The 15,646-nt window shown below is 42.6% G+C and overlaps 1 protein-coding gene across 1 annotated transcript; it reads left to right on the forward strand.

Moving 5' to 3' along the window:
- On the forward strand, nt 185-9,743 carry EIF1AX (eukaryotic translation initiation factor 1A, X-linked). Its single transcript, XM_021409042.1, has 7 exons — nt 185-370; nt 1,215-1,298; nt 3,056-3,159; nt 4,586-4,636; nt 5,582-5,663; nt 5,770-5,861; nt 8,096-9,743. The coding sequence occupies exons 1-7, from the start codon at nt 355-357 to the stop codon at nt 8,099-8,101; spliced, it is 435 nt and encodes a 144-aa protein (XP_021264717.1). The 5' UTR covers nt 185-354; the 3' UTR covers nt 8,102-9,743.

Consider the following 15,646-nt stretch of genomic DNA (forward strand, 5'->3'; position numbering starts at 1 on the left):
TTTCGCACCGCCTATGGAGCTTATGCTCCGCCATCGCTACGCCACAGTGAGGGCCGGATGGAAGCGAGCGGCACGCGCTCTCGCCCCGCCCCACGAGGCGCGTGCGCAGAGCGGGGCAAGCGGCTCTGCTAGGCGGCAGCGAGCCCCCCCTGCCCCCCCCCAGAAGTCCTCCCGCCCGCCGGGGGGCGCCGTGGGGGAAGCTCGGCGCCAGCGGCCGGAAAACACGAGCGAGCCGTAGCCCCGGCCCCTCCGCTCAACCCGCGCGCAGCCGCCGCTCGGTTCTGCCTCCTCGCCGGAGCCGCCCGAAGGCCCGACCGCCCCGACCCAGCCCCGTGCGGCGCAGCGCTCGCCGCCATGCCCAAGAATAAAGGTGAGGCCTGCCCCCGACCCCTCGCCGCCGCCGCCTCGGGGAGCCGGGCCCGGGTGCGGCCGCGCTTGACGGGCCGGGGCTTCTCTCGCCGCCCGCCGCCGCCTCTCACGTGCGGCCCGCCGCCGGCACCCGCGGCTCGGTGCCGGCGGGCGGGGCTGCCAGGGCACTGAGGGCCCCACGGAGGGCCCGGGCAGCCCGGCCGGGCCCCGCTCCCCGCTCCGCAGGGGGACCCGGGCCGGCGGCGTGCCGGAGGCCTGTGGGCCAGGGCGGCCGCAGGGGACGGCGGGCAGGGAAGGCCGGGCCCCTCCGCGCGATCCCTGCCGCATCCCGCCCCGCTGTTCGTCAGCGGCGGGCTTCTAACGTGGGGGGGGAAACACCGAGCTGCCCCTCTGCATCCCCACCAACGCCACCTGATCCCGTAGCCACGTGTGTGCCTTTTAAATAGCGCCGTCACGGAGCGTGGGCTTGCAGCTCGGCGTTACAGGGATTCAGTGCTGCGATAGCCCCGCTCCACTCCATTCTCTTGGGTTCAGCGGTGGCTCCGTGCGCGGGGCTGTCCCGGTGCTGTTCGTGGGGCGGCACAGGGTGTGTGAATTGCCATCCCCTATAAATACATCCCTGCTCTACGCTGTCAGAGCAACTGATGCGTCTGAAACAGCCGCAGCTCTGCTCTTCTGATGGGTGTCGCCACCCGCTTACAACTTGAAAGACAAAGATGTTCAAATCTGAATAGGATGCTCAAGATTGACGTATAGAAAACGCATGCACCAAAGTCCCCTTGATTGTCTCTTAACTGTGTTGACAGGTAGTCATGTGCATTCTTTTCTCTGCTTGTAACATTTAGGGAAAGGAGGTAAAAACAGACGACGAGGTAAGAATGAGAATGAATCAGAAAAAAGAGAGCTGGTGTTCAAGGAAGACGGGCAAGGTGAGTCTCTGGGTATGGTATCAGTGCTGTTGCTTTGGTCAGATTCTGTGAGTGGCATACATTCATACAATCCTTAGAGATGGAAGTGACCTTTAAAGGCCATCTAGTGCAACTCTCTGCAATGAACAGGGGCATCCACAGCTAGATCAGGTTGCCCAGGGCCTGATCCAGCCTGGCCTTGAAAGTCTCCAGGGTCAGGGCATCAACCACATCTTTGGGCAACCTGTTCCAGCACCTCACCACCCTCACTGTAAAAGACTTTTTCCTTATATCTAACCTAAATCTACCCTCTTTCAGCTTGAAACCATTTCCCCTTGTTCTGTCACCACAGATGCTGCACATTGGAAGTTGATAAACAAAGACAGCACCTGGATGTCTGAGGAACTCAAAGGCAGTGGGGAATAAAGATAGTTGTCCCCTGGGTTGCTGTGTGTAGCTGGTCCGGGTGCTGCCGGTAGCTCCTGATTGTCCCTTGGATGCACGGTCCCACTGCCTGTTCTATGCCAGCTGTAAGGTTTCTTGGGGTCTTCTGTGGGATCTCTGAAGTCACTGACCTGGCTAAAACATAATCCGTGTTTGCTCACTGTCCCTTGTTGGCTTCGCTAACTTGCTCGGCTGGGGATGGGACACCTGGCAGCTACTGGAGCAGGAACAAGAGGTGCAGCCCTTTTTAGGGTGTTGTCAGGTGCAGTGAGCAACAGGAGTGTTCAGCTGGAGGTTGGTGGCCAGGATTCCCTTGTCCTCTGCCTTTTGGTGGCAGTGATCTCACCTGCCCTCTGGCTCGCCCTGCCCTGCATGTCATGCTGTGGCTGTGGCTTGCATATACCTGAGTGCGTGCCTAGCCACCAGCTAAGTGCTGGGACCAGGTAAACCACAGTTTATTAGAAGCACTGGAGAAACACTGATTTAAATTGCTGCAAAGACAGTGACAGCTGAATGTGTTTCTTTACTCTGTCGCTCATATTCCATGATAGTTGCAATCCAAAAGGGCTCGATTTTGATGCACCTATAACATTTAAAATCCTTTTCAACTCCCGAGCAAAATCTGTGTAATGAGATCTGCTCCGTTTGTAACATCATGATGCGGTTTGTTGGACTGTCCAGCTTGTGCTGTGGAAAGATTTTAGAATACTGAAATGTAACTCTGACTAACTGAGAATATATGTTTTCCCAGGAAGCAGGGATGGTCAGGTAATGTAATCATTCTCAAAAGCTACGTTATTTTGTGTTAAATGGTAGTACGCTATGTTGCAAGCTTTAATAGTGTGTTGGAGAGAAACTACACAGCTTGCAGTCGAAGCCTGTAAGTACAGGGATGCCTTTGGGACAGATTGTGAGACCAGAATTCATCCTTTTAAGAATAACAGCTTTATCCATAGAGTCTCTTCAGAAAGGATTTGGAGCAGTGGTGACAGTACCCAGCACATGCCACATCCTCCTATTCCATCAGTGGGGTTCTGGCAGGACAGGAGCTGTGCTGCTGTAATAAAGTCTGAATGTGACTCATTAGCTCTAAAAGTTATCTTCAGGAAGCATTTAGAGGAAACCAAAGCTTGAATGTCAAGTGTGGCCATTGGTCATAGCGCTTTCAAGTTGGTGTCAACAGAGATACAAGAACTTCATCTGCCAGTGTGGCTGATGAGAGGTCCTCTCCAGGTTTGTGTTTGATAAAATGTTACCTCAGAATTTGGTTTTGTGACAGAAGTTACATTGTGTCTTCATGTAGAAGCATTACTCTCTCTTACCCTCTCTTTCAGAATATGCCCAGGTGATCAAGATGTTAGGCAATGGAAGACTGGAGGCATTGTGTTTTGACGGTGTGAAGAGGTTATGTCATATCAGAGGGAAACTAAGAAAAAAGGTAATTCTGAGACAGTGGCATTATCAGTGATAAGTAATTGTAAACAAACAAAAAAGTAATTAGCTCTTTACAGTAGAAATAGTAGCTCTATTTGGTACTTAATACCTTAAATGTTGTTTTTAATAGTAAACTGTTTTTTCTTGTATCCGCGTTGTCTGGGCACAAAAATAAGCACTCTGGCTTTTTAGAGCAGCTCCAGAGTTCAAGGGCCGCCTTCAGTAGATGCTTGTACTTCACAGGAGATATCGGGCTGCTCATGGAATGCTGACTTTTCATATTATAGAAACTTGAATCATCTTTTGATACTTTTCTTATTCTTTGTACCGGAGAGGAACTGAGTATTTATTATCATCTTCTCACTGGGGGACTTATCTGAGAGCATTTCTGACGGGGGGCTTGGGGCAAGCTTACAGCTTCTGCAGGCACCTCAGGTGCCATCCCTTCATTGTCAGCATCATCAGTTCCTAAAATATTTTAATGCAAAGCTGATCTGCAAAGCTCCTTAGTACCAGGGAGGTATATGCGTTCTCAGTCTTAACTTCACCACCTCTGGATGGTGTGGTGCTATCTCTTACCCTTTCTGGGTGTTGCAGCTTTGTCCTTTGCTGGTGCATGCTATGCAGGCGTTCCTCTCACATTCTGTTCCCAGTAAAAATAGGCAGTCGCTGCGTTCATTCTGGATTGTTGTACCCATTAGTTTTCAGAGGCCGGTGGTTGCACGTATTTTGGTATCACTGTGAGCCCCACAGGCTGCCAGCAATGTGTTGCTGCTTGAACTGCTGAAGCTAATGGAGAATGTTCACAGATAAATGCTGGGTACTGCAGAACTCATTTGTCACTACAGAAGCCATTCCTCATGTCGAAAGAAAATCCAAACAGAAACATTCCCCGTCTGCAAAAAGCAAGCTACTGTGGGATAGGACTGTTGCGTGCGTTTATATCAGTATATCCTGTTCTGCAGGTTTCTGAAGGCTTTGGTTTGACGGATTACTAGAGCCAGTTACTAGGAACAGCTCCATTTGTTTTCTTGGGTTCCTGACTGATTCTTCATCCTTCCTTTCACCAACTTTTTTGGCTGTTGTGGAGCTCTGCTCAGAGGGGCGGCTTGATGTATTATTTCTGTTGTTCTCTGAGAAGTAATGACTTAATAACCGCCTTGGTGGCTAGAAGCTCTTCGAAGAAGTCTGATTTACCTTCATAGTAGTCCCGTAACTTGCTAAATAATATTTGTACTGGTATTTAGGAGCTTGATTTTTCTGTGGAAATAGAAAATTAGGATTTCCAGGTTATTGGGTAGAAAGTGAAAATGGTAACTGCAGTGAAATGCTTAATGTTGCTCAGTGAAATTAAATGAGCTGTGTTTGAGTCTTGTGTTAAACAACAAAAAGTTGAATTCCTACAATATAACATATGCTTACTCTTTCAGGTTTGGATAAATACATCTGATATTATATTGGTTGGCTTACGAGACTACCAGGTAAACATTTGATGCAATTTGTCATTGAAATAGCTTACAAGCAGCTTTGTCTAGTGTGAAGTTACAGCAGGTATCCTGAGTAAATTCACATCTAATTTTGTTCGAATTGGTGTTTGGTTATGCTAAATCATGATTTTCTGTAACACAAGGAAATTAAAAGATTGGCTTGAGTAGGTGAGAAATCCTGGTTAAACTTGTTCTTCCAAATTTAATTGCACCCTGAGATGTTGTTGGCAGTCACCCTGGCCTTATTAGCATCACACTGGACCTTTTATTTTTTTCCGGGTGTAGCTGTTTGATGCTTGGGTCCTGTGAAATAAGGAAGACAGAACCAAGCACCAAACATTTTATTGCAGTGATCAGAATTTTGCTTCCTTGGTGGTAGGCATTTACCTCGACCAGCCAGTTAATCACCAATTAGTTTCTACTTACATTATCCTGTTTCTGGAAGTTTAACTTTACCTGATGTAAAGATAAATGGGAAACGACTGTCAAATTTTCATTGGCTGTGTGCTTTCTCGTGGGTTTCAGAATTTTGTCCTCAATTGTTCAAGGATAAATTCTGCTTAGATGTTGTAAAACATCCAGTGTGTTGTCGTTCACTGCATGTATTAAATTGCTTAAAACTAAGGAATTATGAATTTTCCTACTGACCACCAAACAGCTCACTATGCGTGTTCTCTGAAGAAAGATTAATTTTAAAGACATGAAAACAAACTTCTCAAGTGACAGCTATTAGAGCAAAATTGAATATCTCCCAGCAGAGGTGAAGACATTCTACAAATGAGCACTTCTTTTTTTACCTCAGAATTAAAAATAGAGGGAAAGAAGGAAAAAGATCTTACCGTTCTATAATTAATACAGGTGTTACTAGTTTACTGTATTTATTAGGGAGTTTCTTTTCCATCATGAATGACTAATACCTTCTAATAAATTCTTCTTTAGGATAACAAGGCTGACGTTATTCTAAAGTATAATGCAGATGAAGCCAGAAGTCTGAAAGCATACGGGGAGCTTCCAGAACATGGTGAGAGTCTTTCCGGTTCAAACTGGAAGTTCATATTGGACAAGAATATGCAGTCTATCTTGACTTGGAAGGAGTGCTCTCCTTAACTTTCTGAATGCTTTTTCAGCTAAAATCAATGAAACAGACACATTTGGTCCCGGAGATGATGATGAAATCCAGTTTGATGATATTGGAGATGATGATGAAGATATTGATGATGTAAGTATTAGACCTAATGTGTTCTGTATGATATGTTTGAAACTTTTGACAATAAACTGTCTTTCAGTGTTTTTTGGAGAAAGTAAAACTATACGTGAATGTTCAGAACAGCTTACCTTGTCAAGGATTTTATTCTTAAAGAGTGTTACGGCGCTCAGTCTATCTACATGCTTCAGGGACCTGTTCCTTCATTTCCTCAGCTCCTGGAATCCTTTTTGGAGTAAAGCAGTTTAATGCATTTTCTCAGACAAGCCTGGCAGATGTTTGAGCCAGGGACTGCTTCAGAAAGGGGTGTGGACATGAGCACACCAGCTTTCTGTTCTCTTTTCTGTCCTGTTGTCCTCTTCTAGTTGACCTCTACGCAAAACATGTGTACTTAGTCTCATACTATTAAAACTTGTATGGACAGCAGTCTTCTCATTTCCTTTAAGGTGCTCACAGTCAAAGTTGTTTGACCCCAAAGACACAGATTTAGGTGGCACTGGCTATCCAAGCAGTTGTGTGTGTGTTCATGGATGTATGGGGGAGGAGCTGCAATTACAAGAGTCACCAACTAGATATATGGACGCGGCTGGATATTGAAGGAGCTGAATGCAGCCCCAGGTGCTGCTCTCTGGACTGTAAGCTTATTACAACAAGCTCATGATGGAAAGCAAAGTAGATGATGTAGGAAGGTTTAGCAGGCTATTAGGATTTCCTGGCATCTCCTGCAGTGTAGGCTAGAAAGGCTTCCTAGGGAGCCTGCACAAAGGCTTGTGGGTCAGCTGCTGTGCCACGTAGACTAGATTTGGCCAGTCCAGTTGAAGCGGGATGATCCAAGGATTATATGGATGCAAACTACATTGGACACAATGTATGGAACGGGTCATAGTTCATACAGGAATTGCATCAAAAATGTGGCCTTCAACTTTCTGATTTCTCTGTACTTTTAACAACCTCGCCAATCTAGTAAGAAATAACTGAAAGATTTTTGTGGGTTTTTTTGTTGTTTTAATTTTTTTTAAAAGATCTTAAATCTCTGGATTTGTCTCACGTTGTGCATTTCTTAAAAATCATAAAAGCTGCACCTTAGCAGTACTGAAGTTAATGGTAATCATGAATTTGCAGATTGTTGTGTTCACTTGTTACTGCTTATCGCTGACCCATAGTAGCTTTGTACACTCTTATAGTAGTAAAATTTACTATAATTCAAATTATAATCTGCTATAAAGTCTTTCCTAAGATGATGCACTTTATTTTGCAGTGGAGAGATGAATGTGTGCAGGGTCAGCTGGCTCAGGGGATAATTAGTAACTTACTGAGCTAGTGAGTTAACTTAATTGGATAGACCATTCAAATGATCGTCTTATGCTTTAAGTCTTCATCTTTTTAGTCGTTTCTCTGAGTTGGTAATATGAACGATTCTCCTTACACTTACATTATTTTGACCTCACCGAGGCTCTCCATTTCAATTGCTTCTTTCAAACTATCCAAAATCTCGATACATTTTTCTTCAAACTTTAGAAAAATGCACTTTGAACCTGTCAGTGGTTGAGCTTACTGTAGCTGCAAACACTTTCTAGTACTATCTGCTTTTAATAATGCAGCCATTGTAGGACATTATATGACTATTGCAAGAATACAGCTTGCAAACGAATGGATCGCTGTGTGGGATAATGTATGCAAGTGAGCAGCTATGATTGTTTTCAGGTTTTTCAGGTATGTTATATAATATTAAATGTCATGCTGTAAGAAAAGAACAGACATAAAGAAACAAAATAAGAGCAATCTCTCCGAGGATCATCCCACTCTACCTAGAATGAAGCGTGGCTTTGAAAGGCATGATCGAAGTAAAAGACTTGGTGGAACCTTTCCATCGTTGCTTATGTCAGAAGAATGGTTAGAAAACTTCATTTTTTCCACTAAACTTGTTTCGACATTCAGTACCTAGGGACGTTATCCTTAAACTCAGTTTGGGCGTCTGTTCTTGAGAATTGTGGGCTTATTTATGCTTGTGCTACTTGTGAGAATATTGGCATAGTTGTTGCCCTACATAACTGTAGTATCATAACATTGGTAGTGAGGGCATAAAAGGAAAGTAGTTATTTACGTGTTAAGAAAGCAGGATACACGCTGAGGGAAAAACATCATTGTATCGAGCTCAGGAAGTTTCTTGTTTAAATGTAAAAATAGCTTGAAGACAGAACTGATGAAAGATGTGTGTGAATAAAATTATTTTTCTTTTTACTTTTCAGATCTAATTTGGAACAGAGGTTTACATTCCAACTTTCTTCCTCCAAGGATTGTTCTACATTGATATTTTGATTATTTTTTTGGGTGAAGTACCTTTCTTTTAAGAAGACTGAAAATTCTTGGTAAAGAGTGTAGTTTGTTACATCAAAAGGATTTATTTTCAATGTTTGTTTTAAAGTATTTATATTTCTTTAGAAATGGATAATGCTGGATTATCACAAAGGTTAAATGAAATGCCACAAATCTTTTCTCTTCACCAATTAGAGCTTTTAGCTCCGGATATAAGTGAGATACAGAGACATGGGCTGTAAAGGACTGTGTTTTTCCCTCTTCTGCTTTCATCACTACAATTCCAGTTAAACTTGTATTTTGAAATAAAAATTGTTTACCCTGTAATTATCATGAATTTTGATTAAATACCCAGTTCAGATTAGTATTAAAATGTACTATGCAGTGTCTGTCCTTATACCCCTTGCCTTGATGTTAACTTTAAAAGATTTTGATAATATAAAAGGAAGGCAGAAATCTGCATTTTAATTCATAATGCATGAATCTGCTTTTCATGTCTCGTAGCATGCTGCTATTTTTATACCGATTTTGATAATTAAGAACACTCATAATTTCAAAGAAGTAAATTTGCCACAGCGGAGGGGTAGAGGAGAAGTAACGATAAAACGAAAGCAGCATCTTAAATTTGCAGTTGTTAAAAACTGTCTTGTACGCTTAGCTCTTCTGTCTGTTCAGTAGTTAAGGTGTAGTTGTGGAAGGTGAACACTGGGCGGCACCCAACATAACTGGGATGCATTAACACAAACCATTAACAGTTGGTTCTGTACTGAAAAAAACTTCAAATAGTTTTTCCCCAAAGCGAGTGCTTAACATTCTTGGTATGTTAAACGTGTAGAATATTTTTACATTATAGAAAGGGTTATGTTAAGAGTAGAGTTTTATTTTAATCTTGAATTCCATACAGCCTAAGGTACAACGTTAAAGCTTATGTGAACTTTGAATAACAATATAAATGAGAAATTAAATTTGTGTCAAACGTTGGAAAAGAATCTTTTCATCCAGATTGAATCGCTGGAACAAAGTAATGGAAAGATTCTTCTCCACCTTCAAACTGGAGGAGTCAGTTAAAGCTGAATAAAGACTAACGTCATCATGAAAATATTATTTTGTGGTAGCCTTAGTTTGTTTGTCTCCAATCATGTATTTAACAACTCTGAAAGCAGGTTAATGGAAAACTTCCTTTTGTGCCATAAAAATCTGATTCTTGACGCTTGTATTCGTTATACAGTCTTTTTGGTATGATGTAAAGTGACTACCCCAATAGATAAAGCAAAATGTCTTTAAATATGAAGTGGCCTCCATGCTTTATGGGATTATTTTTTTTTTTAAGGAGGATTTCTGTGTTAGGTTTGAATTCCCAGAAAATGTCTTTATCTCTTTATCTTTTTCCTTCTTCATAGCATCTATTATTCCTAAAAGAAGATCATATCCGTACAAGGGTAACTATTTCTTAGTCTTGAGTAGTTTTGCCAAATGTTACATGGATTTTAAAAACTCATTGTAAGAACTTGCTAGATGCTGGGAAAATGTGCTGTTAACGTAGCACACCTCCTTCCCTGATATTAAAGTATGTGAAGTTTCTGTCTTTGTATGTCTATAAGGTTCAATAGTGAATCAGCACAAAAGTTGTAAAGTTTCAGGGCAAGGTTTATAAGCCGTACCCTGTCTCACCGGTTTCCTCAGCGTATGGAACAGACCATCGAGCAGCTCTGAACATGGGTTAGAAACTCTCAAAACGGGGCTTGGGTTCCGAGTGCAGAAGATTTCTATGCAGTAGTGGCAGCAGAAAAGTTAATGATTAAATTGCAGTGAATGGTTACCAAAGATACAAGTACGGAATTTATTCTTGCCAAAAACACTTTTACACATATAGGAAAAACGTGAAGTACATTGTCAGCGGTAAGAGAAATAGAGACAAATACATTGCTGTTGCAAGACTTACTTTGCTGTACCAGAATTCTCTGGTAGAACAAGATGCTTCAGCTGTGGGGCAAAGATGAAATTCTATTCCTTGCAGAATTGTTTCCAGTCTTTATTGATCACAGGCTCCTGTCTGGCCCACCCAGAACTCTGCAAAGCTCTTTGGGAAGATTCGTATTCAAGTGTGATTTTCTTATTAGTGCTCTGGCTCAACAGCATCTCACTGATTTCATGCTAGGCTACTTGGTCTTTCTTGAATACACATCCTCATTCTCTGTCCACTGCCAGAGCCCCTTTCACAGAACGAACTGGGCAGCTTTATATTGTCTCTTTTTTTTTCTTTGGGGGGAAAAAACTGCTTGCACAAGTAGCTCTCTTTTCAGTGTCTGCATGCAAAGAAGGCAGCAGCTGCCAGGTAGAGGATTGCAAGATTGCTGACTAACGCTGTGAAAGGTGATAATTTCTATACAATTTTTTTAATAAGGTTTGCTTGACTTTGAGAACTGCTGCTGGTTTTTCTACCTGTAGCATGAAATTTAACACAGAAATCGAAAGATGCATTTTCTGCAAGTGATGAGTAAACTCTGTGTTCTCTAAGATGTTTCCCACTGAGAGTTTTGCGATTAGAACTTTGAAGCAGTTTTTTGTTCATTGTTCCAAATCTTTTTTGTCTCAACACCTTTCAAGAGTGGCAGCTGTGCGTTTGCTTGGACAACCCTAGTGTTTTTCCACCTTCAGGTGGAAAGGACAGGGTGACAGTTTGCTCCATGTGGTACCTGGCCATGTTCCTAACCATGTTCTTCGTGATGAGGTGATAGGACCTGTGGTTTACCTGAGCTGTGAGCTGATGCTGGAACTGCTTCTCCCCGGGGCTATGAGGTAAATCTTGTTTCCAGCTGAGATGGAGTGTTGAAACTTGCTCAACAGCAGGAGTGGTCAGCCTGGACCCCAATCATTTGCTGTTATTGAACATGAATACTGTGGGACCTGAGAACCTCTCTAACCTGGTTCAGTAGCTCAAGCCTAGTTTTTTTTGCCTGTAAACGCTGTGCTGTGTAGGTAGCTTGTCTGCTTCGTGGAAATGAAGACTTGAAAGTTAAAATAAGCACAGCATTGTTGGAAGGCCTGTGGGAAGAGGGAAGTATTACTGTCTGAAATACCTGCCCTTTTAAACTTCGTGCCTTTTTTGGGGCCTTTGTGGAGGTCATTGTTGACAGTGCTTTCTCGTTCTGACACAAAATGAATGGTAAAGATTTATTTCTCTGGGTGTACGTGCCCTTTGGGAAAGGGGAGAGATGAGCAGGGATGATGTCTTTCCTTCTCCCTCTCTTTATCACACTAAGCATAAGTATTCCTATTGATTAGTTGAGGTTGTTTGTGCTGCATCTTGCCCATCAAATTTAATGCTGAAGATTGACCTTTTATAATCACAGTCTCAACCAGACAGAGGCCAACTGCAAGCGCGAGAACCTTCATGTAACTCCGTCTAGGAAGTAAGTACTAGCAGTAGAGTACTGCTAGAAGCATCTAAACATTTGTTTCTCCTTTCAAGTGCTTATTTGCTCATGGGTGACCTTTGGGATCCAGCTGTTTTAATTACACCGATTACATTTTTGGACTTTCAATGGCTAGTGTGACCAAAATAATAATAATAATAATAACATTTATAGATAGAGACAAATTGAACGACCAGTCTCTTGTTCTCACTTGCTTATGCAATGTGCAGGATGTCAGCACCATGGTTCCAGTAGTTTGCACACTTTATTGACTGCTGTGGTAGGCCTGACCTCTTGCACTTTGTGTTAGTTGTCCTATGAGTTCGTTTCTTCTCTTTTTCTTAAATGTGTCTGTATAAAGAAAGAACAGTTGTAGAGTGGTTTTATTTATGTTCAGGCTGTTAGCTCAAGAAAGGAAAACTTCATCAGAAGCTGAAAGAGGCTTGATAACAATTCAGGGGCTTATTATTGCATACTCTCCTAACAATAAATTCTTTTTTGGAATACTTAATGTGTAAAAGTGTACAGTCTTTCCTATTATAGAAGTGGGCAGCTTAACTGCAAGTGCCTCTCACCTGTGTGCCTAGGCTGTTGTGCTGCAGGAGTCTGTTCTGTGGTCACTTGTATCTGTACTGCTTTATCAGCCCTACTCTTCTTCATGGCTGGCTGATTTGATTCCTGGAGGATAACAGGCAAAATACCCTTGTATGTTTGGCCTCTGGAGGGAGCAGATGAGCTACCAAAACAACAAAACCAACCAACCAACCTTTGCAAATTAGAGTGAGCAGATTGCCTCAACTTCCTCAGTAGAAGGAGTTTCTGTCACAGAGTTTTGGGGATTATGAAGTTCCTGCCTGGTGTCTGCAAATAACTACTGCCAGGAATGGAAACACTGGAGGTGTTTTCTTCTGGATTCTTGAAGTAGGTTGCCCTGTTTCTTAAGAACAAGCTGATTCCAGCATGTGTGCATGGGCAGAGGTGCAAGCCTGCCAGTGAGAGAAACACTTGATGGGTGCTGCTGCCTCGATTTCTAGTAACAGCGAAGAGCAGCAGATAAAGAGCAGGATCCCTGTGGAACACTCGTGCCTGCCTGGGTTGTATGCTGCACCACTAGTGGTACCTTCTGTCAGAATGGATTCAGCTTTGTGACAATCCTTGAGACAGTGATGACAGTCCTTACAGTTTCTGTATTTAGTCACTGTTCTTACAGAGGAAAGACAAATTCTTGAATTGATTCTATTGCTTTGCTGGTGTACATTTTGTCTGCAAAGGTAGGAAGAGCCATCTCACACATCATAAAGTATCTCAGGTTTTGATCTAGTCTGTTCCTTTACTGATACATCGGCTTGATTTGTGAGAGGAAAAGATTTTAAACAAAACTATTGTAAATGTAATTTTTAGGACTGTGGAAGTCGAGATCAACTATGACAATTAACAAAGGATGATACGGAAAATGATATACAAGAAGACAGTAGATGTAGATGTGTTATCATAGGCAGATGAGGATTATTTAGCAGTGGTCGCCTATGCATCTGTTGGGGAATCACAGGGAAAAAAAAAACATTGAAAATGTGAGTCTGGTTTAGAGCATGCAGAAATAATTAGAATAAATAACTTAAGTCCAAGTAGCCTTCAATTAGACAGAAGAAAGCCTGACTATTTCTGATCATGTTGTATAGATTGACATCTTCTGACTTAATCTTCAGTTTTTCATCCTTCAAAATAATCTTTGTTATTGGCTCCAGATAAATTTTCATTCATTTTTTCCTGAATTTGTCATTCACATGACGTTATTGTAGCATATAAGTGTTATTTTAGTCTTACATTCTTTCTTCATACCGCATAATAAGGTCAAGTAAATGTGTTTTCATCTTCCTGCAAAAACCGTTTCTTCTGGCGCAAAGTTTTTGAACTCGTGATTTCCCACTCAGTGACTGGAGGTCCAGTTAAGCGTCATAGCAAAATCTTCCCACAGGGACAGCTATGCTGTGATGAGAACAGACGATATCACCTTTCTGTTACATAGTACTGGATCCGCGGCTGAAGTTTTCTGTCCGTATCTGCTCCATCCCCCCTAGAAGGCTCTTCCAACACTCCTGCAGTGCTACAGCCACCCCAGCTGGGGCTGCCGTGTTCTTCAAAAGATGTCCCACTGTAGCTTCCTGTAGGTCTGAAAATACTGAGAGGGAAAAAAAATCTTCACGCAGACCTTTTATCCATCCAGCTTTTGTGATGGAAATGGACAGACTTGAAGAAGACACGTTTTCCTGGTATACAAATGTTAATTCAGAACAGAAGACTTGTAAGGCTCTCCCTATTGTTGAGATTTCCCAAGAGGCTTCTGCCGATATCTATATCATGAGAAGTGTTGTCATCATGGGAACAGCCTGTTGTTCCGAACAGCTTGATATGCCATAATAATTGTTCTTCCTGTGTCCTTCCTGTAAAAATTATCTCAACGCACCATGGATGAGCATGGTAAGAGCATCAGTCACCAGTTTTCCCAGCAACCTGGTGACAGTAGATGATGCTCAATACTCCCTCCAATAGATCTCTAAGTATGTTCCATTTTTCTGTCAATCAAAATCATGCTTTCCTCAATCAGAGGGTGTATACGTGTAATTTGAACTCAGACATATGGAGGTAAAGCTGTTCAGCTCATCTTCTGGCTTCTTCCAGAAATTTCAGAGGATCGAGGAATGATTGCTGGCTGTGTGCCACAGCTAATTGACTATTTTTCAGAATAACTTAATGTGCATACCATATTTAGAAAATGCTTTGTCAAGCCATAGGCAACTTAATGTTGTTCAGATATAGTTTCAAAATTGATTTGTATGGCATCTATATCAAAGAGTGCTCATAACTCACCAGCTATAATTCTGTTTGAGGTACCTTATCTCGACAATTTACTAAAGCCTGCAGTTACTCTTCTGTTAAACTGAAAACTTTCCTCTAGTAACAGCCTATTGCTCGTGCGTGATGAGAGGGTGCGCCTAAGGGAAATCACTGGCACAGTAAGTAGATCTGGAATGTACTGTGCATGGATTTTCCACCCACACCACTCTATATCTTTTTCCATTGAAGTCTAACCTCAGATTCAGAAATCCAGAGGAAGCAGAGTAAGGTTTTGGCCCTTGTTCCGGCTCTCATCTCCACCGTACTCAATTGCACTTCCCCACTAGTCCCATTTTAATCTTAGTACGTCTCTAAATAAAATGTGTTGTGTCTCTTGCGGTATCTTGAAATGTTTCAGCTTTGGAACATCACCTAAGCACTTCATCAACATGAAAATGAGCCAATCTGTGTCAGGTTGAAAGGGTTACCCAGGCCCTGCCACATGGAATCTGAAATTGCCAGAAACAGAGAAGAATGTAGGGGACAACAGGCCGTATAAAATGAAATCTTTCCTCTTCTATTATCTCCTATTGCCAATGCTTACCAATTTGGAGATTCCCCAGCTGGAGCTCACTGTGCCATGGTACATTCCTCCCTTTTCAGGTAGGGAAATGGGGAGTAAGAAAGGGAATTTTCTCTGAAAAAGACAGGTAAGAGGCTTCTGATTCTGCAAGTGACAAGGTTGCACATGTGTGTGCTACGGGGCCTTGTCAGGAATCTGGCCTGGGCCTTTAACATGAATCTGGGGTCATAAGCCTCGAGCGTTCAGAAATACATATTTCAGTGTTGTTGCTTCAGGCAGCACAAGATTTATTTGGTCTTTTTTTAGTCAAAAAGTGATTTCCCTGTGAAATCTGTTCTTCTGTTACAAGCGGCTGTAAATCACTGAAAGCACTGTATATGCTAGCAGAATATTGAGCTATTTTAGAAGAGTAGGTCACAAAAGGGAAATATATGTTCTTCTTTCAGAGCTGAGAAAACCTTTGGGTCAATTCTTCACGTGCTAGGGAAGTGATAGACCTTCAGATCTCAATCAGGCCTCTCTCTAGGCTCCTGCTGGAGGCTCCCCACCCCAGCTGAGAAGAATTCACATCTTCGCTCTCTCCACAGAGACACAGGGGTGTCAGCCTCACCTGCTAGCTGCCTGCTGGGATTTGCCATGGAATCTGTGTT

The sequence above is a fragment of the Numida meleagris genome, chromosome 1 (genome assembly GCF_002078875.1).
Source record: "Numida meleagris isolate 19003 breed g44 Domestic line chromosome 1, NumMel1.0, whole genome shotgun sequence".
NCBI classification, from domain to species: domain Eukaryota; kingdom Metazoa; phylum Chordata; class Aves; order Galliformes; family Numididae; genus Numida; species Numida meleagris.